Source organism: Vipera ursinii, assembly GCF_947247035.1.
Source record: "Vipera ursinii genome assembly, chromosome: 4".
Classification (NCBI taxonomy): domain Eukaryota; kingdom Metazoa; phylum Chordata; class Lepidosauria; order Squamata; family Viperidae; genus Vipera; species Vipera ursinii.
Genome location: NC_139514.1, coordinates 10187253 through 10212789, shown reverse-complemented (window position 1 = coordinate 10212789; position 25537 = coordinate 10187253). Strand labels below are relative to the sequence as shown.

The 25537-nt window shown below is 43.0% G+C and overlaps 2 protein-coding genes across 3 annotated transcripts in view; one reads left to right on the top strand and one right to left on the bottom strand.

Annotated features, from left to right (window-relative positions):
• The first annotated feature begins 2065 nt into the window (after window positions 1-2065).
• CHORDC1 (cysteine and histidine rich domain containing 1) lies at window positions 2066-18812 on the top strand. The gene is made up of 11 exons (XM_083362366.1): window positions 2066-2173; window positions 7740-7789; window positions 9324-9380; window positions 10058-10218; window positions 10560-10657; window positions 10968-11026; window positions 13129-13199; window positions 13327-13432; window positions 14254-14373; window positions 15810-15872; window positions 17576-18812. The coding sequence occupies exons 1-11, from the start codon at window positions 2110-2112 to the stop codon at window positions 17726-17728; spliced, it is 1002 nt and encodes a 333-aa protein (XP_083218492.1). The 5' UTR covers window positions 2066-2109; the 3' UTR covers window positions 17729-18812.
• A 5382-nt stretch (window positions 18813-24194) lies between these two features.
• LOC310640031 (N-acetylated-alpha-linked acidic dipeptidase 2-like) overlaps window positions 24195-25537 on the bottom strand; it is a 49106-nt gene continuing 47763 nt past the window's right edge. For both annotated transcript variants that reach the window (XM_083362113.1, XM_083362114.1), the window contains exon 19: window positions 24195-24511. In XM_083362113.1, the coding sequence (XP_083218239.1) occupies window positions 24325-24511 (187 nt within the window). In that variant the 3' untranslated portion in view covers window positions 24195-24324. The remainder of the gene's footprint in view (window positions 24512-25537) is intronic.

Sequence of the window (25537 nt, the reverse complement as noted above, 5' to 3'; positions counted from 1 at the left end):
CCTGGGGCAAGGCAAGTAATTTGCGCCCCCTAACCGCACCGCACGCCTGGCACCCCCCCTCCACAGTGGGCGGCGACCCGGCGGCTCGGATCGGATTCGCACAGCCAGCACTGCAGTGAGAGAGAGTGAGCCAGGCAGGGGCAGAGAGCTGCGAGTGCGAGCGCGCCCCCCCAGATGTTGCGCCCGGCCCCCCCTGCACCCCCCACGCTACGCCACTGGCTCACCCCCCTCTGTAATGCTTTCCTATCTGCGGCTGTCAGGTCAGCATACCAAACCATGACACAGTGCGAGAGGACACTCTCTATAGTACAGCGGTAAAAGAAGGTCATTAGCCGTTGTTCTACCCTGTTCTTCCGCAAGACCCTGAGGAAGTGGAGTCTCTGTTGGGCCTTTCTGGCCACCTGGGTTGTATTAACTTTCCAGGTCAGATCTTCACAGAGTTAGACTCCCAGAAATTTAAAGGAGGAAACTCTCTCCACACAGCGGGTTCAGAAGTACTTTTACAGTTGTGTTCGTACCACGTTTGTTAAAGACTAAAGCTCCAATTATTACATATAGAACACAGAACATCATCAAAGTTGGAAGGGGCCTTGGAGGTCTTCTAGTCCAACCCGCTGCTCAAACAGGAGACCCCCTATACCAGGTGTAGGCAACCTCGGCTCTTTTATGACTCATGGACTTCAACTCCCAGAATTCCTAAGCCAGCTATGCTGATTCAGGAATTCTGGGAGTTGAAGTCCATGAGTCATAAAAGAGTCAAGGTTGCCTACCCCTGGCCCTATAAGATTCAAGGTGCTCGTTACGACCTATAAAGCCCTAAATGGCATGGGTCCGGGTTACTTACGGGAGCACCTGCGGCCAGAATCAACTTCCCTTCGTCCAGTGCGCTCCCACAGAGAGGGCCTCCTTAGGGTGCCGTCGGTCAAAGAGTGTCGACTGGCAGCCCCCAGGGGGAGGGCGTTCTCTGTGGGCGCGCCAGACCTGTGGAACCGTTTACGGGTAGAGCTCCGGATGGCTCCTGACCTTCGCTCCTTCCGACGTGACCTAAAAACATATCTATTTGAACAAGCCGGCCTGGTCTGATGGGCTTAGGGGTATTTTAATGTTATTGTATTAATTGTATTGAATTGGGCTGTAATATTTAATATTTTTTAATTTTTGTATTTTGTATTTTATTGTATTGCCCTGTACACCGCCCTGAGTCCTTCGGGAAAAGGGGGGTATAGAAATTAAATTATTATTATTATTATTATTATTATTATTATTATTATTATTATTATTATTATTATTATTATTATTATTATTATTATTATTATTATTATTATACCAGGTGTAGGCAACCTCGGCTCTTTTATGACTCATGGACTTCAACTCCCAGAATTCCTGAGTCAGCATAGCATAGCATAGCTGAACTCAGGAATTCTGGGAGTTGAAGTCCATGAGTCATAAAAGAGCCGAGTTTGCCTACCCCTGCCCTATACCATTCCAGACAAATGGTTTGTCCACTCTCTTCTTAAAAGCCTCCAGTGATGGAGCACTCACAACCTAAAGCCTCCCGAAAGCCATTCTTTCTCCGCTCCTCCAAGCCTCTCTTCTCCTCCTTCCTCCTCCTCTCCCACCCGTTATCTTGCATCCATTGCTCTTTGTCCCGCGAGCGATCCGTTCACACGTAACACCTTTAAACCGCTTCCTGGACTGACTCGTTCCCCGGATTGGTGCAAGAGCCAGAACGGACCGCCCTAGCTCCGCTACAAACAAAAGCATTTCTTGCCCAAGCGAACAATCGCCAGGATGGACTTTGCAAAAAAGCAGCCGCCTTAACTCGCCTCCCTCCGAGCAAACTTAAGCTCGCGCCCTCAACCTGTCCGCCGCTCCCAAGTACGCATGCGCCGCTCCTCTCCTTCCCCCCCCCCACCCCGTTCCAAGCGCCAGGGGGTTTACGCGCCTGCGCCAACGGCTCAACTCCGCGAAGTTACGCGAACGTTCCCGAAAGTGCCGGGTCGGCACGGTCCGGAAGGAGGAAGAGGCGGAGACTTCCTTCCTTCCTTCCTGTCAATCACTCCGTCAGTCAATCGTGCGGGATCGACCGGCGTTTCTCCTTCAGCGGCCATGGCTCTGCTCTGCTACAACCGGGGATGCGGGCAGCGCTTCGACCCCGCCACCAACACGGAAGGTGAGCGCCTTTCCTCCCTCCTCCCCACTCCCCCTCACGCCCCAATCCTCCCTTATCGCCGCCTTCCAGAGAGCGGGAACTCTAGCCCCCATGGTCCGCAGCCAGCACGGCCGGCAGAGAGCGATGGGACTTGGAACCACAGCCCCTCAGGAGGGAAGGCCGTGTTAGCGGGTGCTTATGGGGGATGGCAGTCCCGCTAGTTGTGGAGGGGGGGTTGTGGAAACTTGGTCGTTGGGTGAAGGTTTATCCTGCCTGACGGATTGTGGGGGGGTGGGGAGGCGGGGAAAAAAAACCTCGGAGGAAAGGGGAGAAGCCTACCCGAAAGCCTTGTGGTATTGTGGTTTGGTATGCTGGTCTTTTGAATGGAGGCCTTTGAACTGTGGTGCTGGAGAAGACTCCTGCGAGTCCCTTGGACTGCAAGGCGATCAAACCGGTCAGTCCTAGAGGAGATCAACCCTGGCTGCTCTTTAGAAGGCCAGATCCTGAAATTGAAACTCAAATCCTTTGGCCACCTAATGAGAAGGAAGGACTCACTGGAGAAGAGCCTCATGCTGGGAAAGGTTGAGGGCAAGAGAAGAAGGGGACGACAGAGAATGAGGTGGCTGGATGGAGTCACTGAAGCAGTAGGCGTGAGCTTAAATGGACTCCAGAAGATGGTAGAGGACAGGAAGGCCTGGAGGAACATTGTCCACGGGGTCGCGATGGGTCGGACACGACTTCACAACTAACAACAACAACAACATGCTGGTCTGACAGCCGTGGATAGGAAAGCATTAGAGAGAGTGGTGAGCACAGCACAAGACATCGTGGGCTGTCCCCCTGACACCACTGGATGACCTCGCCAGACCCCGCTGCCTTGGAAGAGTGAGGAAAATCCTCGGGGACGACTCACACCCTGGACTCACACCCTCTTTACTCTCCTACCGTCGGGTAGGACAAGGGTGTCAAACTCACATCACGCTTTATCATCTTTCTTGCTCTTCTCTGCACTCTTTCTAGGACCTCAGCATCTTTTTAAGTGTGTGGACTTCAGCTCCCAAAATTTCTGGCTAAGGAATTCTGGGAGTTGAAGTCCACAGAGCTTAAAATGGCTACCGTTATGCTATCAACTCTTGGGTTTAAACAAAAGATCTCCAACCCTAGAGGGCAGCAAAGGAAAGCAGAAGACCTTAACTCTGCTTCCATCTAGTGGATTCTTTTATAACTTAAATCTGATCACCCTACTGTGCAGGGGTGTCAAACTCAATTTCATTGAGGGCCGCATCAGCACTGCGGTTGCCCTCAGGGGGCCGGGTGGGTGTGGCCAGGGTGGGCGTGGCCTACTGAGTGGGCGTGGTTAGAGTGTGCATGGCCTACTGGGTGGGCGTGGCCAGCTCTACATCGTTCGCATCAAGGGTGCCTATGGGGGCCTGGGCAGGAGTGGGACAGATCTGAGGGTCTCTGGCAGAAGGAGGGTCTCTGGGCCAGGGCCAAGGCAATGGGGGCCGTTCCCTCACTGTTTCTAGGATGGCTTCGCGGGCCGCATGAAACCACTTTGCGGGCCGCATCCGGGCCTTGTGTTTGACATGTCTGGGGTAGGAGATATAGGAGTATAGCCAGCCGCACCAACAGGCTGAAAAACAGCTTTTATCCGTGGGCTGTTAGGCTTTTGAACGGGAAATAATTTTTTATAAACTTTATGCATGATTCACTTGCGAGGCCGGCGTGTTGTGCAATTAGTTCACATGGTGTAATAAGATGGAGGGTTTGTTGTCACTGTAAGCTGGGGCAGGCGGCATGAAGGGAGGCTCAGCCAATCTCAGTGTATACATGGTTGTACTTTGACAATAAAGGTTTGTTCATTCATCTGGGCCCCTTGAAGACAGGTGGACTTCAACTCCCAGAATCCCCCAGGCAGCCTTTCTGGTTAGGGAATTCTGGGAGTTGAAGTCCACCCGTCTTCAAGGGGCCCAGATTGAGAGACATCGACTTGGATGGAGCCTCCTTTGGAGTCCAACTTGATGCCTGGATTTCTCTTTGACAACTCCGGCTAAAATTACCTGTGGTAATATAAATAAAATAAATGTATTTATATGTAAGAGAGTGGGTAGGCACATATGTATGTATGTATGTATGTATGTAGCATGCTTGTATATGTGTTGGGTATGTGTACACTTTTGAAAGCATGCAACAGAATTTCATTTTTAATGTGTGCCTGGGGTAATATTAATAAAATAAATGTATTTATATGTAAGAGAGTAGGTAGGCACGTATGTATGTATACAGCATGCTTGTATATGTGTTGTGTATGTGTACACTTGAGAGCAGGCAGCAGAATTTCATTTTTAATGTGTGCCTGGGGTAATATAAATAAAATAAATGTATATGTAAGAGTAGGTATGTACGTATGTATGTATATAGCATGCTTGTATATGTGTTGTGTATGTGTACACTTGAGAGCAGGCAGAAGAATTTCATTTTTAATGTGTGCCAGTGTTGGCACATTTTTAATGTGTGCCCACAGTAAAAAAAATGACAATAAAGGTTATCTTATCTTAAATAAAACGAATGGCAGGGTTGCCTTCTTCCTGGATGGTGTTTTGACTTGCCTGCTAAGTGGACAGCTGTGGAATTTGGTCTGGCTCCATTTGGACTATCAAGGTCCCCTAAGGTCATTAGTGCTAATCATCGGTGGTAAACTCTATAACATAGTTTTACAGTGCTCAACAACACAGGAGTGGTCCATAACTGCCTTTTTTTAGGATGCTCTTTTGACTTCTTCATCTGGACACCTCAACACCCGTCTGGCCTACAACCCTGCTAGTCCACTTTTGAGATCTGTAAAAGTTTGCCAGGGATAGTAGAAAAGAAAAGAGAGAAGACTTATACACAATTGTTATACACAATAGGGCTTTCAAGGAGTACACAGAAACTTAAGTTGGCTGGTGCTTTGGTCAGCTGGACATGCCCTCTTAAGATGTCCCCTGTGGCAAAAAGCTTGATTATTGTCATAATTGTTCATTATCTGATGGATTTTAATTTTTCAATTGTATGAATCTTATGATTGCTTTACATTCTGCATTTTTATTGCCATAAGCTGCTTTAAATGTTGTAATAAGCTGTAATAATAAGTACATATGTACTTCTCACCTGTTGGCAACTCCACAATCCCTGTAAATGATGTTTGACAAGTTCCAGCAGGTGAAAACATGTGGGTTCCTCTGTGCTTCATTAACAGCTTTTCCCCGTTCAGATCTGGATCACTGCACATCCCTTGTAACATAAGATAGCATTTGGGATATTAGCTATTTTTTTGTGTGTGTGTGAGCATTCTTAGCCCCCTTTTGCATATGTGCAAATGTTTGATTATAACTTCTAATACCTAAACTGAAATAATTGTTTAGTACTTTTCCTCGGTGTTTCTATATATACAGTCACAAATACAGAATCTGTGAATAATGAGAATGATCTAAATATTTGTGAGGTAATCCTAATATTTCTGCAAAGTTTACATGGTGCTCGTTAAGGAAGAACTTTATTTCTCTTGCACAGTTAATAGTTCAACCCTATTTTAGAACATAGGTTTAAGCAATATGCATGATACCCCTGTGGAATGTACACTTATAATGCTTGGTGGGATATGTGTTATACAAATGAAAGTTTAATATAACAGAATTATGATTTACTAAGAAAAAATCAGTTCTATTTCTTTATATAGCAAATATTACTATATACAGGTGAAACTCGAAAAATTAGAATATCGTGCAAAAGTTCATTTATTTCAGTAATGCAACTTAAAAGGGGAAACTAATATATGAGATAGACTCATTACATGCAAAGCAAGATAGTTCAAGCCGTGATTTGTCATAATTGTGATGATTATGGCGTACAGCTCATGAAAACCCCAAATCCACAATCTCAGAAAATTAGAATACTACATGCAATCAATAAAACAAGGAGTGTACATAGAACAATATCGGACCTCTGAAAAGTATAAGCATGCATATGTACTCAGTACTTGGTTTGGGCCCCTTTTGCAGCAATTACTGCCTCAATGCAGCGTGGCATGGAAGCTATCAGCCTGTGGCACTGCTGAGGTGTTATGGAAGACCAGCTCTTCTGCATTGTTCGGTCTCATGTCTCTCATCTTTCTCTTGGCAATGCCCCATAGATTCTCTATGGGGTTCAGGTCAGGCAAGTTTGCTGGCCAATCAAGCACAGTAATCCCACGGTCATTGAACCAGGTTTTGGTGCTTTTGGCAGTGTGGGCAGGTGCCGAGTCCTGCTGGAAAATGAAGTCAGCATCCCCATAAAGCTCGTCTGCAGAAGGAAGCATGAAGTGCTCCAAAATCTCCTGGTAGACAACTGTGTTGACCCTGGACTTAATGAAGCACAGTGGACCAACACCAGCAGATGACATGGCTCCCCAAATCAACACAGACTGTGGAAACTTCACACTGGACTTCAAGCATCTTGCAGTGTGTGCCTCTCCATTCTTCCTCCAGACTCTGGGTCCTTGGTTTCCAAATGAGATGCAAAGTTGCTCTCATCAGAAAAGAGGACTTTGGACCACTGAGCAACAGACCAGGTCTGTTTTTCTTTAGCCCAGGTAAGACGCTTCTGACGTTTTTTGTTCAGGAGCAGCTTGACAAGAGGAATACGACATTTGAGGCCCATGTCCAGGATCCGTCTGTGTGTGGTGGCTCTTAATGCACTGATTCCAGCCTCAGTCCACTGCTTGTGAAAGTCCCCAACACTTTTGAATGGCCTTTTCCTGACAATCCTCTCCAGGCTGCGGTCATCCCTGCTGCTTGTGCACCTTTTTCTTCCACACTTTTCCCTTCCACATAACTTTCTATTAATGTGCTTTGATACAGCACTTTGGGAACATCCAACTTCTTTTGCAATTACCTTTTGAGGCTTTCCCTCCTTATGGAGGGTGTCAGTGATGGTTTTCTGCACAACTGTCAGGTCAGCAGTCTTCCCCATGATTGTGATTCCTACTGAACCAGACTGAGAGACCATTTAAAGGCTCAGGAACCCTTTGCAGGTGTTATGGCTTAATTAGCTGATTAGAGTGGGACATTTTGAGCCTAGAATATTGCACCTTTTCACAATATTCTAATTTTCTGAGATTGTGGATTTGGGGTTTTCATGAGCTGTATGCCATAATCATCACAATTATGACAAATCACGGTTTGAACTATCTTGCTTTACATGTAATGAGTCTATCTCATATATTAGTTTTCCCTTTTAAGTTGCATTTATGAAATAAATGAACTTTTGCACGATATTCTAATTTTTCAAGTTTCACCTGTAATACACTGTGGCAATAATAACTAAATGACATTGTCTTTCCCTGAATAGCCTACATTCTAAATTTAGATTAACAGAACCCAGCAGAGATGAGAGAGAGGCAAGGACAAACAATCAGTAGAGAAAAGGAATTTGTAGGGAATTGCAGGCTTTATTTCATATCTTGAAAGTGTCACTGTTGCATAAGACTAAATTGTTCAGCTAAATACTGCTTCATATAAAGTTACTCACTGTTGAGTTTGGCTGAGCCATCTGCTTTTTCTTTTTTTAGCATCATGCACATATCACCCAGGCATTCCTGTCTTTCATGATGCTCTTAAAGTAAGTGGGCAAATATAAATTATTTCAACGGCTTTTAAAAAACTGAAGCTAAATGATATTTAGTTAATTCAAGTGTTTATGTGACCTCTGTCAGTTCACCTGAATGTAGTAACACTTCCCCCCCCCCCCTAAATTCCTCAAATAACACTGACCTTCGGTATAAATACAGGCTAAATCATGGGGAAAAGGTTGGTACATGCAGCCAATTGAATTGTGTGGAATTCTTTTCAGTTTTTTTTTTTTTTGCTCAGTCTGGCAGAAGGGTATTTACTAGAATAATGATTCAGGTTTTGATTGTAAAGTTAATTAACTTGTTTCATTGCTTAATCAAGCCTTAGTTGGGCAGTACAAACAGAGATGAAAAGAAATGATGCAACTGAAAGACAAAAAAGTAGGAACCATGTCAAATAACCTAAGAGGAATATAGCACCATCAGATTAGTGTTAAATTATCTTCTTTGTAGTTCACAGGTTTTTTTTAATATTCACCAGAAGTTGGAGAGCAACCATCCTAGATGGGAGGAGGGCTCAAGAAAGGATTCAGCTTGGTCTCCCTAGCTAAACACAACAGGACTAGGTCTAAACTCCTAACCCTTGAATCACTTAGACCAGGGGTCGGCAACCTGAAAAAGGAAAAGAGCCACTGGGAACCGGTTCCATCACACATAAAAAAAAGATGCACGTGCATGCGCAAAAAACATTTTGCGAATGCGCAAAATGGGTTTTTCTTGCGCATGCGCGGACGCGCACGGTTGCCATTTTTTTATGTGTGATGGAACCGGTTGCGCGACGGCCCGTTTGCAGAGCTACCGCCTTCAGCAGCCTGCAAACGTGCCGCGACAGCTTTCCCAAAGAGCGGCGCCGCTGCCCGTTCGCGCGGAGGTCCGCGCGCACCTCCGCGCAAACGGGCAGCGGCGCCGCTTGTTGGGAAACCTGCCGCGGCCCGTTTGCAGAGCTGCCACTTTCGGCAGCCTGCAAACGTGTCCCGGCAGCTTTCCCAACAAGCGGCGCCGCTGCCCGTTCGCGCGGAGGTGCGCGCGCACCTCTTCAAAGGTTTGGGGAGGTGCGCGTGCACCTCAGAATGGGCAGCGGCGCCGCTTGTTGGGAAAGCTGCCGCGGCTCGTTTGCAGAGCTGCCACTTTCGGCAGCCTGCAAACATGCCGCGGCAGCTTTTCCAACAAGCGGCGCCGCTGCCCGTTTGTGCGGAGGTGCGCGCGCACCTCTCCAAATGGGCGGTGCCACTCTCCATTTGGAGAGGTGTGCGTGCACCACTGCCCGTTCGAAGAGGTGCGTGCGCACCGGGCGGCTGGGAGCCGCGGGAGACGGCTCAAAGAGCCGTATGCGGCTCCGGAGCCGCGGGTTGCTGACCCGTGACTTAGACCTTATCTGGTCTTTTCTAGACAGAATTTGCCAGTCTGAGTAGATTCTTGTACTATAGGCAGAGAACAATAAGGTAGCTCTACATGTGTAGGTCTGGTTGTTTGCACCTGATACTGAATAAGATTTAAATGTTCAATGGTGCCATATTTTTATAGGGCTGGTCATGCTGTAAAAGAAGAACGACAGACTTTTCTGATTTCTTAAGCATTAAGGTATGTATTAGTAGCTACGTAGGTTTTATTTACACTATAGTAAGATATTAACAATTGAGTGCCAAGTTCAATCACTTATATTTTCCAGGAAGGCAAACACATGCAAAAGCTGGCTGGGTTTATTTAATTTCCTGTAAGTGCCCTACATGGCACATTGTGTTTAAATGGAACTCTTACTATCTAAGCTTTTTAAAGCATAGGATCTCTACTGTCCTAACATCTTACAATACGTGAAGAACAGAAGTTGGTGTAGGTGTATAAAGGTAAAGGTTCCCCCGCACATGCCTGCTAGTCGTTTCCGACTCTAGGGGCCAAAGCTCATCTCCGTTTCAAAGCCGAAGAGCCAGCGCGTGTCCGAGGACGTCTCTGTGGTCATGTGGCCGGCATGACTAGACGCCAAAGGCGCTCGGAACGCTGTTACCTTCCCACCGGAGTGGTCCCTATTTTTCTACTTGCATTTTTTACGTGCTTTCAAACTGCTAGGTTGGCAGTAAGTGTATAACCTAGTAGGTGTACAACCTAGTAGGTGTATACTCTAATAAAAAAGGGAATATCTGTTTAACCAAGCATACAAATTAAACTGATAAAGAATCTGAAGGCTAATAAGAAAGGATACATTTTCAACTACATCGATAGAACTGAGTAACAACTTGTATTAAACAGTGTTTTTACAACAGGGTTGCACCAAGGGCTTCCATAATAGTGAGAAACCCCCTGAACCAGTCAAACCTGAAGTGAAAACTACCTGTGAACGAAAAGAATTAACTGATCTGAAACCTAAATTTGAAGAGCACATAATTCAAGCACCAAAGCCAATAGAAGCAATTGAAAGACCAAGGTAACAATGCTACAATAATACCAATTAAGACTGGCAGTAATGTCAAGTCAACTGCATATAATTTCATTTTTGTTACATTTATTACTTGCTGTCTAAGTAAGTGTAATGTTGTAAGTGTATTTTATTTTACTTTTTTCCCTGGAGAGAAGAAACCCAAAATATCTTTGTAAACCAACCTCAGATAAAATTGTAAACCTATAATATAATCCTTTTCAATGATAATAGTAACTACCAAGAATATTAATACGAAGAACTCTTTTCCACTTCTTTTAAATATTCAAAATATTTAGTTGTTGAGACTGAATAATTAAAATAATGTATTTTTCCCTATGATTCCTTAGTTCTGATGAACCAATGAGCTGCTTGCAGTTGAAAGTGTCAGCTTCCTTGAAACAGTCATTAGAAAAGCTAAAACTATCATCAGAAAATGAAATAAAAGGTATGTAGCCTAGTAACATTCCAAGGGGTTTTTACCAGAGAATGTGTTGTGTCCATCATCATCATCATTTTTATTATTATTATTATTATTATTATTATTATTATTATTATTATTATTATTATTATTTATTATTCCTCATTCGTACTGTGTGCATGGTGTTTTCATGTTTGAAAAGCAAACCTGTGCACAAAATACTCAGTATAAGTGTTTCTCTGATGTCTTCTACATCTCGATCCTTCCCCCCCCAAAAAAAAATTTCTTTTAAGCATGAAAACTTAGAAACATTCTAAACAGAGTTCTTATTTTGCAGAAGATGATGGCGATGAGATAAAGATTGGGACTACGTGCAAAAATGCAGGCTGTTTAAAGGTAAATATCTTAAACAACATAGTAGACCTGTTTTATTTCAAGTGTGTGTGTTTTTTTAGTACAAACCTGTCAACCCATGTTAGATCAACACATCCCATGAATAGGTGTGTGTGTGTGGGTGCGTGGATGGATGGATGGATGGATGGATTTATGTATATATCAAAGTGCATTTTCGTGCATTCTGAGCAAAGGGAGTTTTCACCCATTTTCTTATTTTTGAATACGCATTAATCAGGCCAACAGTGTTATTATTTTAGACAAAGTCTAAAATTGAAATATTGGTCCAAATCTGCATAGCTAAATATTTTTCCAACGTCCTTTAAAAGAGCCACAGAAAAGCATTCTCTCTCCCCCCCCCCCCTTTTCATCCTCATCCAGACAACTGGAGGACACTTGGCTAATTGCGAAGCTCTCTTAGCTAATGACCAGTAGGAACTGCAAAATACCGTATTTTTCGGACCATAAGATGCACCCAGTTTTTAGAGCAGGAAAACAAAAAAAAAAATATTCTGAACCAAATAGTACTGGTATACTAAAACAGGGCTTTTCAACCTTTTCATCCATTGTACCACTTTTAGGACAAGGCAATGTCCGAGTACCACCAGTCACCCAGCAAGGTGTCAAAAACTTGACACCCCCCCCCCAAAAAAAGGAAAAAAAATGATAAAGTACAGGTAGTCCTCGACTTACAACGATTCACTTACTGACTGTTCAAAGTTACAACAGCACTGAAAAAAGTGACTTATGACCATTTTTCACACTTATGACCATTGCAGTATCCCCAGGGTCATGTGATTTACATTCGGATGCTTGGCAATTCAATTCATATTTATGATGGTCACATTGTTCCAGGGTCATGTGATCACCTTTTGCAACCTTCTGACAAGCAAAGTTAGTGGGGAAACCAGATTCACTTAACAACCATGTTACTAATTTAATTTCTCTCTCTCCCCTTCTCTTTCTCTCCCTCCCTCTTTCTTTCTCCTCTCCCCTTTCCCTATTTTTCTGTTTCCCTCCTATTTCTCCCTATTTCTCTCTCCCTCTATTTCCCTCCCTTTCTTTCTCCTTCTCTCTCTCTCCCTCTCTATTTTTCTCTTTCCCTCTATTTTTCCCTTTCTCTCTATGTCCCTCCCTCTTTCTTTTTCCTTGTCTTTCTCTCCCTCTTTCTCTCTCTCCCTTTCTTTCTCCTCTCTCTCCCTCTCTTTCTCTCTCTCTCTCTCTCTTTCTCTCTCCCTACCTCTCCCATTGTCCCTTCTTTTCTTCCTTTCTTTCTTCCTTCCCTCCCTCTTTGTCCTTCCCTCTCCGCGTTAGAGCAGTACCCGCGGAGGCGGCCCTGTGGGCCTGGCTTTCTCTTACAAAAAGCAAGCTGAAACGGAGCGAGGGAGATTGCCAGGAACGCGATCTCGCGCTCCTGCAATCTCCCTCGCTTGGTTTCAGCTTCCCTTGCTACAAGAGAAAGCAGGCTGAAACGGAGCGAGGGAGATTGCAGCAGTGCGAGATCACGTTCCTGGCAATCTCCCTCGCTCCGTTTCAGCCTGCTTTCTCTTGTAGCAATTGAAGCTGAAACCGAGCGAGGGAGATTGCAGGAGCGTGAGATCGGCGTTTCTCAGCACGTGCCGATTCGTGCTCCTGGCAATCTCCCTTGCTTTCCACTTGCGGAGGTTGGGGCTGGCCATACAGATCACCTTCGGACCATAAGACGCACCCTCGTTTTCCACCCACCCACCCACTTTTTTTGGGGGGGAGTGCATCTTATGGTCCAAAAAATACGGTAATAAAAATGGCTAAGAACGTGCATCACTTCTTCCTGCTTGGGAAGCATTGAGATACAGAAGGTCTATGGAGATTCTCCGTCATCCAGGTCACGGTGGTCCCAAAGGTGCTTTTTCAAAAGGCAACCGGACTTTGTTTTTCCTTGAAGACATTTCACTTCTCATCCAAGAAGCTTCTTCAGTTCTGATTCAGTCAGAATCAGGGAAACGAAATGTCTTCAAGGCAAAACAAAGTCCAGTTGCCTTTTGAAAAAGTACCTTTGGGACATTGGGATCCAGCCTGTTATAATTCAGTGGCTAATGAATTATTTTCTGCTAACATTTCCCTAGACATTCGAAGGACCAAGCAGCTCAGAAGATGTGTGTATTTATCATGCTGGTGTGCCTATATTCCACGAAGGGTGGGTATTGTGTGGCTTAATTAATTCTTAAAATTCTTTATAGCCAAGCAGCATATTTGGATTACTTGCCATAATGCTATGTGACTCTACATAGTGTTTTTCCCCCTCTGCTCTTTGTAATATATAGGATGAAGTACTGGAGTTGTTGTAAGAGGAAAACATCAGACTTTAATACTTTTTTGTCTCAAGAGGGCTGCACAACAGGAACACACCTATGGATTAAGAAGGATGCCGTAAGTAGTTGCAGCTGGATTGATTGGAAAAATCTAAATATTTTTGACTTTGCTTTTAGTCCATTCATACCTTAAGAATAAGAGCTTGGATTCTGTAAAATTTCATATACAGGAAAGAAGTGATAGTTTGAACAGTACAGGTAGTTCTTGGCTTATTACAACAGTTCATTTAGTAACCGTTCAAAGTTACAGTGGCACTGAAAAAATGTGACTTATGTAAGTTTTTCACACTTACAACTGTTGCAGCATCCCCATGCTCACATGATCAGAATTTAGGCAACTGACTCCCATTTATGACGGTTGCAGTGTCCCAGCGTCATGTGATCAGTTTTTTCAACCTCCTAAGTCACTTTTATCAGTGCTGTTGTAACTTCAAATGATCACTAAATAAATGGCTGTAAATTGAGGACTACCTTTATTCCTCTTTATGACACTACTGTTTAAGAGTCTCTCTTGCAATGAACTTGCTGGAGTAGATTGTGCAAGTAGCTAGGAGACAAAGCAGCAGGGACTTATGAAGTTTTAGGAGGTTTGGGCCTACCTTTCATAACCTTAGGAAAACTTAAATAAAAAAAATATATTTCTGTGCCTTGTCCTACTTAGCAGGGTGGAAAAAGTACAGATTCCTTTTATTAGTTAAAGACACAGGTTCCGCCAACGGGGGATAATCTTCCTTTTGCATAAATGTTCCCATACCGTTTTTAGGGAAAGCTTCTGTTCCAAATTGTGGCTGACAATGGCAATTTTCACTCCAATGGAAAAATAGATAGCAGAGATTTTTTTAATGGAAAACTAATCATGTTTGTCTGCTCAACTCTAAGGGAAAGAAAGTGGTGCCCTGCAGACACGATTGGCATCAAACTGGACGTGAAGTGACAATTTCAATCTATGCGAAGAATTCCATTCCTGAACTTAGCCGAGTAGAGGCAAACAGTACATTAGTAAGTTATTCTTTTGCTTTGGTGGGCTGATGTACGCGCACAGACTTTTGATTGATTGATTGATTGATTGATTGATTGATAGCATACCATCAAGTCAGTATTGACTCTCGGTGTACATAGATAGAGTTTTTCCATGGTGATCTGTCCCTAACCTGGTACTTCAATGATGTTCTTATTACCACTGTAATGAGTTAGGTCTTACCATAAAAAAACAGTAACAGATTTCAGGAAATCATACTGCATTAGAATGCAGGGTGTGTGTGTGTGTGTGTGACATCGTCCATAGAGCAACCTGACAATAAACTATGTCTATTAAATTAGTTACAGTAAAGTATATGCACACAGAGACAAACATATAGAGGTGGTCTTAGTTCTTTATAGTTTTTTTTTCTATTTGAGGCTGATTAAAAAGCTAATTACCTGTTGGATGGAGGACATAACAATATAATGGATACACAATTGGCTCAAAGGGTAATCACCAGCAGCTCTTCATCAAATTGTAGAGAGGTTTTAAGTGAGATGACACATAGTCCAGAACTGGAGCTTGTAATTTTTAACATTTTCATTGGATGAGAACATAGAGGGACCTCTTATCAAATCTGTAGAGGGAATAACGTTGGGTGGCATAATTAATATTCAGAGGACAAAAAAAAATTCAAGTTAGTGGGATGGGCTGAAAATAGCAATGTAATAAAATAGAAGCAAATACTGCATTCTTGACTTAGAAATTTAGCACGTGGAAACAAGGTGGCAAATACTGGATTAATAATGGCAGTTGCGAAAAAGAGATTGGGACGATTGGCACATTGGATATGAGCCAGTAGTGCGAAAAAGACAGAGGCAATTTTACAAGGCATCAGTCGATGCACAATTTCCCAATTGTGGGATTAATCATTCTGTTTCAGTTATGTTTTATTTGATTATCCTAGGTCAGGGGTAGTCAACCTTGGCTCTTTTATGACTCATGGACTTCAACTCCCAGAATTCCTGAGCCAGCTCTGCTGGCTTAGGAATTCTGGGAGTTGAAGTCCATGAGTCATAAAAGAGCCGAGGTTGCCTACCCCTGTCCTAGGTGGTATCTAGGTGGCACCATGCTTTAAGAAGGATTCAGAGAAATGGGAACAAGTTCAGAGAACGGCAGCAGGATAACGTAGAAATGAAGTTTTGTAAAGAGTGGTTGAAGAATGGAAAATTTCTGTTTTTCTTTCATACAGTGTTTCTCAACCTTGGCCAGTTGAAGATGGGTGGGAAATTCAACTGGCTGGGAAATTTGGGGAGAGGAAGTCCACCCATTTTCAACTGGCCAAGGCTGAGAAACACTGCTTTCATACATTTAAAGGGAAGGGTTATTTCCAAGTAATAATAGACCCGGTTGGATAAATGCGAGTAAACGTGCATTTCTATTTTATTGCATAAAACCTTCCTTTCTTTTGCAGCTAAATATCCATATTGTGTTTGAAGGCGATAAGGTGTTCAGTCAGAATCTGAATCTATGGGGCGTAAGTACATAATTCTGCCACAAATTCTCAACTTTCTGTTGAAGTTTTTTTTTTAATGGATTCTGTTGTCAGACTTTCCTAACGGGGTGTGATTGTGTTTTAAGAAATATGCAAATGCCAAAGTCATGCTGACTGTTGCGGTAGGTGGCTGATGAATGGATTCTGTGCACCTAAGTCATTATTAGAAGGCTGATTTGAAAAATTCCTTAGGGCACCGGTGAATCAGTTTTTCATTCATCACAAGCACAGCCTGTTAGAAAATGAGTTAAAAACCTAGCACGGTGCCCTTTGAGACTCGTTGATATAAAACGGTGACATTTAGGGTAGATTGTATAAGTGCTTATTGATCTGAGAAATATAGATAAGCATTCAAACCTGCTGCTACCAGTCTCCCGTGTTTATACTTTGGGAGCAAAATTTCCAATTACCCTATTCATTTGCCAAGAACAGATAGCCCTTGGCTTATGACCACAATTGAGCCCAACATTTCTGTTGCTAAGTGAGACAGTTAAGTTAATTTTGCTGCACTTTATGGCCTTTCTTGCCACAGTCGTTAAGCGAATCGCTGCAGTTGTTTATGTTAGTAACACCGTTGTTCAGTGAATCTGGCTTCCCCCGTTGGCTTTTCCTTGTCAGAAGGCCGCAAAAGGTGATCACGTGACCCCAGGACTCTGTAACCGTCCTAAATAGGGGTCAGTTGCCAAGAGTCTGAATTTTGATCACGTGACCATGGGGATGCCGCAGTGGTCATAAGTGTGAAAAAACGGTCATAAGTCATTTTTCCCAGTGCCATTGTAACTTCAGTCACTAGGCTGTGACTGCCTGTGTTCATTTTATGCACAATTATTTCAAAGGTAATATGGAGTCGTGTGCAAGCTGGATTTTTTTTCCCCCAGATTTGAGGAACTTGAACTAAGAAGCCTCTTTCTGAAATTATGTTAGTGCTTACCGGTTTCTCTTTAACAAATAAGGACTATCATTTATTTATTTATTTTTTATTTTAATTCCATTTATATCCCGCCCTTCTCCGAAGACTCAGGGCGGCTTACAAGCTTAGCAGTAGCCTTCATTCTATGTATATGCCTGCTTATTAGTAAGGTTTTACACTTTGCCTCACAATTGCCCCAGCATTACTCAGGAATTTAAAAGAGCCAAAAGAGGAACTCCTGAGCCGAGGTTTCAGCAAGCAAAACAACTTTTATTTTGATCAAAGTTAAGAGTTGGGTGGCCACCTCTTTCTTCGTGGCTGGTAGAGAAATGAAGGCAACAACCAGGAAAGATGTCTTCCACCTTTTATACCTTTCCAGAACAAAGAGATCTGGTCTTGGTACTAGGAACCAAAAGGTACAGGAAAGTAATTCCTAGAGGAGGACTCATACACAACAACCCAGGTTCCACCACAACTCCTTTCCCCCCTCCCCTTACCATGCTCTTTTCATGTAAGCAAACCCCTGTACCTAAAGCATGAAACGTTTGCTTTTCTATAACTAATTTCCCAATATAAAGCACCTACAAAGCTGCTTGCACAATAAACAAAGACGATCACAAAGTATCACTACTAATATCAATATTACTAGCATCAACCTTAAGCGTAATAAAATCCCTTCACTATAATTGCCCACGGAATGTATCGCGTTTAAGGGGGTCCATAAGCCGCCCAGTTCACTGCTGTTTGAACTGAAGTCACTATTTTTCTCTTCCAGGTGATCGATGTGAAAAGAAGCTACGTAAATATGACCGCGACAAAGATTGAGCTCGCCATGAGGAAAGCTGAGCCCATGTTATGGGCAGGCTTGGAACTCCCAGCATCCAAGTTGCAACCCAAAGAGCCTCAAAATGTCGTGGGACAAGCTTGAAATCTGAAAAGAGTCTGGCTAGCAGCGTGCCTGGTGAAATGGTGTCTTGGCGTTTTAACACAAGATTGATTTTATAGGCAGTCCACTTTTTAAAAAAAAACACAAAAAAAACCCATTCCAGCGCAAGTGTAGTGCATGGCTTTTGAGCAGTAGGGCAAGATCACTGGTTTTGTTGTACCAACTCCTTATTTTGCCCAATTATGGCTGATGCTTGTAGAAACCTTGCAAACCTCGGATTTTTCTCTGTCATCGTTGTAAAGGGAGCACATGTTCTCACTGGCCCGAACTGAACAACCTCTAGAAACTTAATCACCCCCTAGCCTCTTCCAGGAAGCAGCCTCTTATGCATGGAGAATCCAAGTCAGATTTTCATTTGGTAGTTGCAGGCTTGCAAGATTCTTGTTTCTCAGTCTGTAGCAAGGAGAGCACAGAGGGTTATTGCGTTTCTGTATTACCTTTTTTCATGCTATTCAATGCAGAAATAGAATGGCAGAGAAAAATCTGACAGTTTTAGAGTTGTCTGTGCAAAGAAGCTGGTAATTATCTCTTTTTTTAATTATTCTTTGGAATTCAGGAAATATAATGTCAGGGAGCTGCTAAGCTACCTGTGTGCACTTATTCAGAAGGCCAAGGCTTTCCAAGACAAAAAAGCAGGCACTGGAAATTTTGGGTCATCAGGCGCTGTTTCGTTTGTTTCTCTTATGCCTTGCCCTCCGCCACGGAGGAAACAGCATATACAAAATGTCCAAATTTGCATATCTGATTTTGGCAGCTCTGCTTTTCTGTTCAGTTTTTCCCTCCCCTTTGTGGTAAAGCAAATAAGACATCTTGGTATATACTTGAGACATTCAGTTTGCTACCTTTTGGCAGAAGTGTGACTTTTAATGGGAGTAGTGGAAGCTGGGAGGACTGAAATTCCTGCAACAAGGGCGAAATGGTCAGCAACAAGCGCAAAGATCCTTCAACTAGGATCTTTGTATAAATTCCAAATTGTGTTGCAGAATTAAGTTACTGAACTTTTTATATACTTGAAGATGGCAAAGCTGCTATGGAAGCAGAACGACTCATTGGCAACACTCTAGTCCTAAGTCAGGGGTCGGCAACCTCGGCTCTTTTATGACTCGTGGACTTCAACTTCCAGAATTCCTGAGCCAGCATAGCTGGCTCAGGAATTCTGGGAGTTGAAGTCCACGAGTCATAAAAGAGCCGAGGTTGCCGACCCCTGTCCTAAGTGATTGCACGAAGAAGGAGGGGACTTTTTTTAAAAAAAGCATGGTTTCTTGTATTTATAATACTTCTATTTTTAAAAAAGAAAGTTTTAATCTGGCATTTTTTTTTGGAGGAAAATAAAGCAGCCTTTCGTTTTCTAGGAAAAGATGGCTCTAGAATAGGCGCACCAAAGTCTGCAGCCCGGTGCCAGGCCATGGCCTGTTGGGAACTGGGCCCGCAAGTGGCAGGCGAGTGTGCCCGTGCGAAGCTGCCTTGGTGCAAGTGGCGGACGCACGCGTGAAACCCATCCCCACTCTCCCTACCTCGCCGCCGCTGGTCCACAGAGCGGGACCTTACTCTTGAAGATAGACAATAACAAACCGTACATCTTCAGAATCTGCTGCTTCTGTCCTTTGTGCTCCAGTGTTAGCTCTGGAGTACCTGCTTTTCTGATCTGGATGATCTGCTTGTTTGAATTTCTGCCTAAAAGCCACCACACTGTACCCCAATCACCCTTGAATACAAGTATCCTGCATTCAAAGTGTCTGTGAGAAGCCATTCAGTCACTGACAACAACTTCTGTTGTTATACCCAGCAGATTCTTTTGGTGATTATAGCTACTCCCTGTGGCTTGACCTCTCAGCAACACGACAAATTGCATAAAGACAGGTCAAACAGAACTTTAATTGCAGACAAAGTAGACCACGGTGAGTTACAAACTCATCTTCTGAGATTTGAAAGCAAAAAAGCCATGGTTTTAAATAGCACGTAAGAATTGGCGGAGACCGTACAACAAATCCAAGTTGATCCTAATTGTCTACTTAAAGTTTATGGGGGGCAATTTTCCAACAAGAGATCAATTTAGTCTCAGAATATCCAATGGTTGCACTTTGTTAACGGTGTATTTTTACTTCCCAGCTTCCCAGCATTGTCATGTTTCATTAGCATGTCCTTGGATCCAATTCGTATTGCATAGCTTTGTTCAAAGACAACCGTTCTAGCAAGAGTTGAAACCAGTAGCTGCAGGCGCCTTTGGAGAACAGTTCTCCACTCTCCAGATTGTCATTGCATGTTCATTTACTTGCTTTGATAAAGTCTGATTTTTAACACTAAGTTACCTCACTGTAACTTTCCTGTTTTTTTGTTGTTGTTGCCCTTAGAATAAGCAGGTGGCACTTGAGTGAAGTGAACATTTTCCACAGGATTCTACTTATTTAGGGATAGATTCATTATCTGGGATCTCTCCCACAATTGTGTATTCCTGAAGGGACTTGGCAACATTCTTTGCCATTTTTGTAGTCTCCTATTGCAGGAGACCCCAACTTTAGCAACTTGTGGACTTCAACTCCTGGCTGAGAAATTCCAGAAGTTGGAAGTCCACAAGTCTTAAAAGTTGCCAAGTTTGGGGATGCCTGTTATTGGACAAGAAAAGCTGATCAGTCCTTTAGCTTAAAAATGACAAGGCCTCCTGTAGGTCTTCATTTGGGCAATTGCTCAGTGGACTCTGTGCCACTTCAAGCACAATTTCCATGTTTATAGTTGAATCACTTTTTTCCAAGTAAAACGCATGGACATTCTTAATGCAAAGTATGTTCAAACTGGGATCAAATTATATTCATATTAGTGCTATGCAGCCAAGTCATCATTTCCACAGTCAGTACTGCTGGTTTTGCCTTGAAAAAAAATCTATTCTGTATACTAATAAAGATATTTGCTTTAAATTATAGCATGGGATTTTTTTAAAAAAATATCAGTGGCTGTTAACTTTTTTTCCATACCTATCTAAGAACTTCAGTTGTGCATGAAAAATGAAGTGTCTGGAACACTAGGTTTTTCCAAAAAAATTTTTTTTCCCATTTTTTGCTTTTTCCTATGCATGGGTGTTCGTTTTAAATTGTGTTGGAGGATGTTTGTGGTTTCATGTGTTCAGATATTTTTTATCAATTTTGAAATAGTTTAGTGCCTAATTTCTACCTTTTGGGAAGAATTGTGAGAATATTTTGTTCATTTATTTGTTTGTATATTTATTTGTTGTATGTAAGAAGACCTGGTTGCTCAGATCCGTAAAAGATTAGTTGAGTATTCTGACTTAGATTGTGTAAGTTTGCCGATGATAGTGCAGAGGATGTATTTTACTGACTATTTCCATCCCAGCTGTTGGCAGTTTAATACCATGGAAGGGCCCATAGAGAATGCTTTTATCATATCTGGAACAGCTGCTACTTATAGAGGGCTGAGAGATTGCTTTAAGCAAAGTTCAGGCATATATTTCTCAAAAACAAAATCAGCTTCCACAGAGGATCAGTCTACCCCATTCTTTCGCAACCTGGTTTGATGTTAGTTGTGTTCAATGAGCAATGTAGTCTCAACATATCTGAAGAATACCTTTTGGAGGAAAGCTCAACCCTATGCTATTAAGAAGCTAGGGGTGGGGAAACTCACTCTGGAGGTAACATGTAGATGACATTTGACATGGGGATGTACACAAGATATGAAAAACGTGTTGTATCTGACATGGAATAAACTACAGATACTCCTCAACTTATGGCTGGTCCTTAACAATGAAGTTACAGCAGACCTCTCCAGAGTTACATACGACCTGTTTTTGGGGTTATAATGGCCACACACATATCCTTTGTATCACATGATTGCATTTTGGGTGCTTGGCAACTGACTCAACTTTAGGGCCATGATCATTTGCAACATTTTTTTTTGCCATTTTCCAGCCTTTATTTCTGGTTTCCAGCAAAAAAAAAGCCCATTCAGAAAAAAAAACCCTATTTGCTTAATGACTGTAGCATTTGTTTAATCGTAAAAATTTGTCATGACTTCAAATCCAGTCATGAGGTGCCTCAGCTTACACTCACAGACTTACAAACCATACTTCTGGGCTTGAAGACTACCAGTATTGCATTCCAGAGGCTCTGCTGAAACATTCAAGTCAGCCACTGATTAGGGAGAACACAATCCCACAATGCTTTCAGTTTATAAATACTTTCACACTTCGGAGCCGCCCATCTCCCTCAAAAAGGGACTTGACTTGTTCCATATGTCAGTGCTGCAAACAATATAAGAGGCAGCCTTTTGCTTTAACTGTTTGGCTTTGAATCACTAAAGCACGGGAGGAATTCAACCGGGATGTTTTGAGAAGATAAGGGAAGGGAAGTGAAACTTTGTGTGTTAAACTAATTGGTGAATGTGATTTATGACGTGTAATTGAGGGAATTCTGTATGATATGATGTGTTAAGGGGAGGAGAATTCAGATTCTGGCATCCATCCATGAGTGCCGATGCTTCGTTCTCATTATTGTAGACTTTTTAGAATAAACAAATCATGCAATGTTCTTTGATCTGTGTCATTAGTCAGAACCATGACACCAAGTTTCAGGTCAAGCCAAATCAAGTAGGGCAAGGCTGTGCACATAACCACCTCTCTGTGGAGATTCCCAGCCATCCAGGTCATGGTTTTTGAAAGGCAACTGGACTTCCTTTGTTTTTTCCTTGGAAGACATTTCACTCCTCATCCAAGAAGCTTCTTCAGTTCTGAATGAATGGTGGAGAACGGAAGGATTTATGCACCTTGCAGTCATCTGGTTCTTAGCACTTTCTTGAGAATTGTTGAGGCCACTTGGGAGGTTTATCTGTGCCCTCGTGGGTCACCTGAATAGCGCAAATGGGTGTGGGACGTTCTGAAACTCCTAAAAAGATTGTTGTAAATAGTAGATAGGTATTGAGAGAGGGCGGCTTAATTTTCACATAGATGGCCTCTTTCATCACTCTTTCAAACCCAGTCGTCCTCTCTGTCCAGAAAGAGGGGTCAAAGAGCCCATGTACAATAACACTGATACAGAGCAGGAGGGACATGTCACCACCTATCTCCCATTTACAACACAGCCCTTTCAGCAGTTCCAAGAAGGTCCCACACCCATTTGCACTATTCAGGTGACCCACGAGGGCGCAGATAAACCACCAAGTGGCCTCAACAATTCTCAGAGAGAGTGCTAAGGACCAGATGACTGCAAGGAGCATAAATCTTCCGTTCTCCACCATTCAGTCAGAACCGAAAAAGCTTCAAGGAAAAAATAAAGTAAGTCAGGTTGCCTTTTGAAAAAGCACCTTGGGGACATGGCCACCTCTCCCTCGCCACTCAGGATGGCATCCTGAGCTGCATAATCCATCACTCCAAATTTTCCAAAGAGCATCCCTCTTTAGCTGCGATCACTGATGACCCATTCTAGTGTGTCCCACTCCCTTGCCTGCCCCCAAATCATCCAAGTGTCTTCTCTCCAATACTTGTGCTACTGCTACTGTTAAAATATCTTCAACTTGGCCAACAATTTCGAGTGTTCCCCCCCCCACACACACACACTTCTATGTTCATCATTTGTGCTCGGAAGAAAACAGCTATATTTTGTTTCATGCCATGAGCAGAAACAGCTTCATTGTATTTTGCACATAATCCCAAAACACCAAAGCAGCCATGGGCTGTCTGAAATCAGCTATCCTGTTCACAGGCCAATTTTTTGGGGCAGAGCAATGTTGACATCCCTTGGCTTGGATCATTTGAAGCTAGACGTTTGGGAGTGCCTTAAGTAACTAAATGCAGATAGTCCTTGACTTACAACTGTTCATTTAGCCACAGTTCAAAGTCAGAGCAAAGCTGGAAAAAGCGACTTGCAATCGGTCCTCTCAATGAACGTTGCAGGATCCCCACGATCACGTGATCAGAATTTGAGCAGTTGGCATGGATTTACAACAATTAACAGTGGGCTGTGGTCCTGCAATCGCCATTTGCAGCCTTCCCAGCCAGTTTCTGACAAGGCAATGGGGGGACGCCATATTTGTTTAACTACCCTTTGATTCACTTAGCAACTACAATCATTTGCTTAATAACCATTGTGTCTTTGGAGATTCTCAGTCCTCCAGGTCATGGTTGTCCCAAAGGTGCTTTTTTCAAGAGGCAACTGGACTTTCTTGTTTGTCTTTGAAGACGTTTTGCATCTCATCCAAGAAGCTTCCTCAGCTCAGAACTGAAGAAGCTTCTCGGGTGAGAAGCAAAACGTCTTCCAAGAAATACAAGAAACTCCAGTTACCTCTCGAAAAAGCATCTTTGAGATAACAACCACTGCCAAAAAATATCAAATTGGGTGTGACTTACTCAACAACCGCTTTGCTTAGCAACAAAAATTCTGACGCCAGTTGCGGTCATAAGTCAAGGACCACCTTGTGGTCCTAAGGACTACCTATATTGGGAGTAAAGCTGGATTTCAAATTTTCACTCCCCACTTGATTCAATGTTCAAAATCATCGGTATTGGAAGCGGCATCACCACGATGTGCTGGGATTGGAAAATTGCCCACATAATATAAATTTTCCGGCCATGCAAATCAAGACCGTTCCAGAGTCCCCGCAGCAGCCTGCAGAGTGAAGGTTGCAATGGCGATCTGCCTCTTGACTTCCTTCCAAGCTTTGTGTGGATCTGTCCTGCTGCCGATATCGAAAAGAGCGTCGTAGATTCCTGGGAATGACATGCCTGCGTATTTGTTGCGACTGCTCGGGGCAAAAACAATGTGTCTGTAGAGCAAGAAGACAGAGGCAAAAAAAAATTTAGCAAAGTTGCACCAACTGAGCAAAACTGAAGAAGTTTCTTGAATGGGAAGCGAAACGTTTTCAAGGACAAAAAAGAAAAAAAAACAAGAAAAGCCCAATTGCCTTTTGAAAAGCACCTTTGAGACGTTGTGCCAGATAATAATCTTAATTCTAAATGTCAGGCTTTTAAAGTGCCTTCTGCGAAAGCTTGCAGAGCGTAAGAAAGCAACAGGGCAGCCTTAAACAGATCCTTAACAAAACTGCCTGAAATCAAAAGATTTTTTTAAAAGCCAAAAATAACTTCACCTAATAACAAACAGAACAATATACAGTAGCTGTTTTCTGAAGCTGCATCAGCAAGAATTTCACAAAGGGAGCTTGTCCCTTATACCCAGTGATGAGATTCAGTCAGTTCACACCACTTCGGTAGAACCGGTAGCTAATTTTTGGTTGCCCAGGCCCAGAACGGACGTCCGGAAGTGGCATCCACACAGAGAACCGGTTGTTCACATATTTGAATCTCACCACTGCTTATACCTCACAGGACGGACTATATTTTACTGAAGCTGCGATGGCGCAGTGCTTAGAATGCAATATTGCAAGCTAACTCTGCCCACAGCCAGGAGTTTGATTCTGACCGACTCAAGGATGACTCAGCCTTCTTTCCGTCCAGAGTCGGTAAACTGAGGAACTAAATTATTGGGGGCAATAAATCACTTAGAGAGGTGTGTAAAGCACTATGAAGTGGTATATAAGTCTTTAGTTCTAATGCTACTGTTTTGCCAACTGAATGTGGAAAACCCACCTTTGGTTCACTACAGATTCTTCCCCCAAGAAAATCCATTTTCTTCCAAATGCAAATATTTTGGGCAGGTTGACTTTTGAATACAAGTATCTGTTCGAAATTACAACAGCACTGGAAAAAAAAATGACTTATGACCAGTTCTCACATTATGACGCTGGCAGCTTCCCCACGAACATGTGATTAAAATTTGAGCATTTGGTTAACAG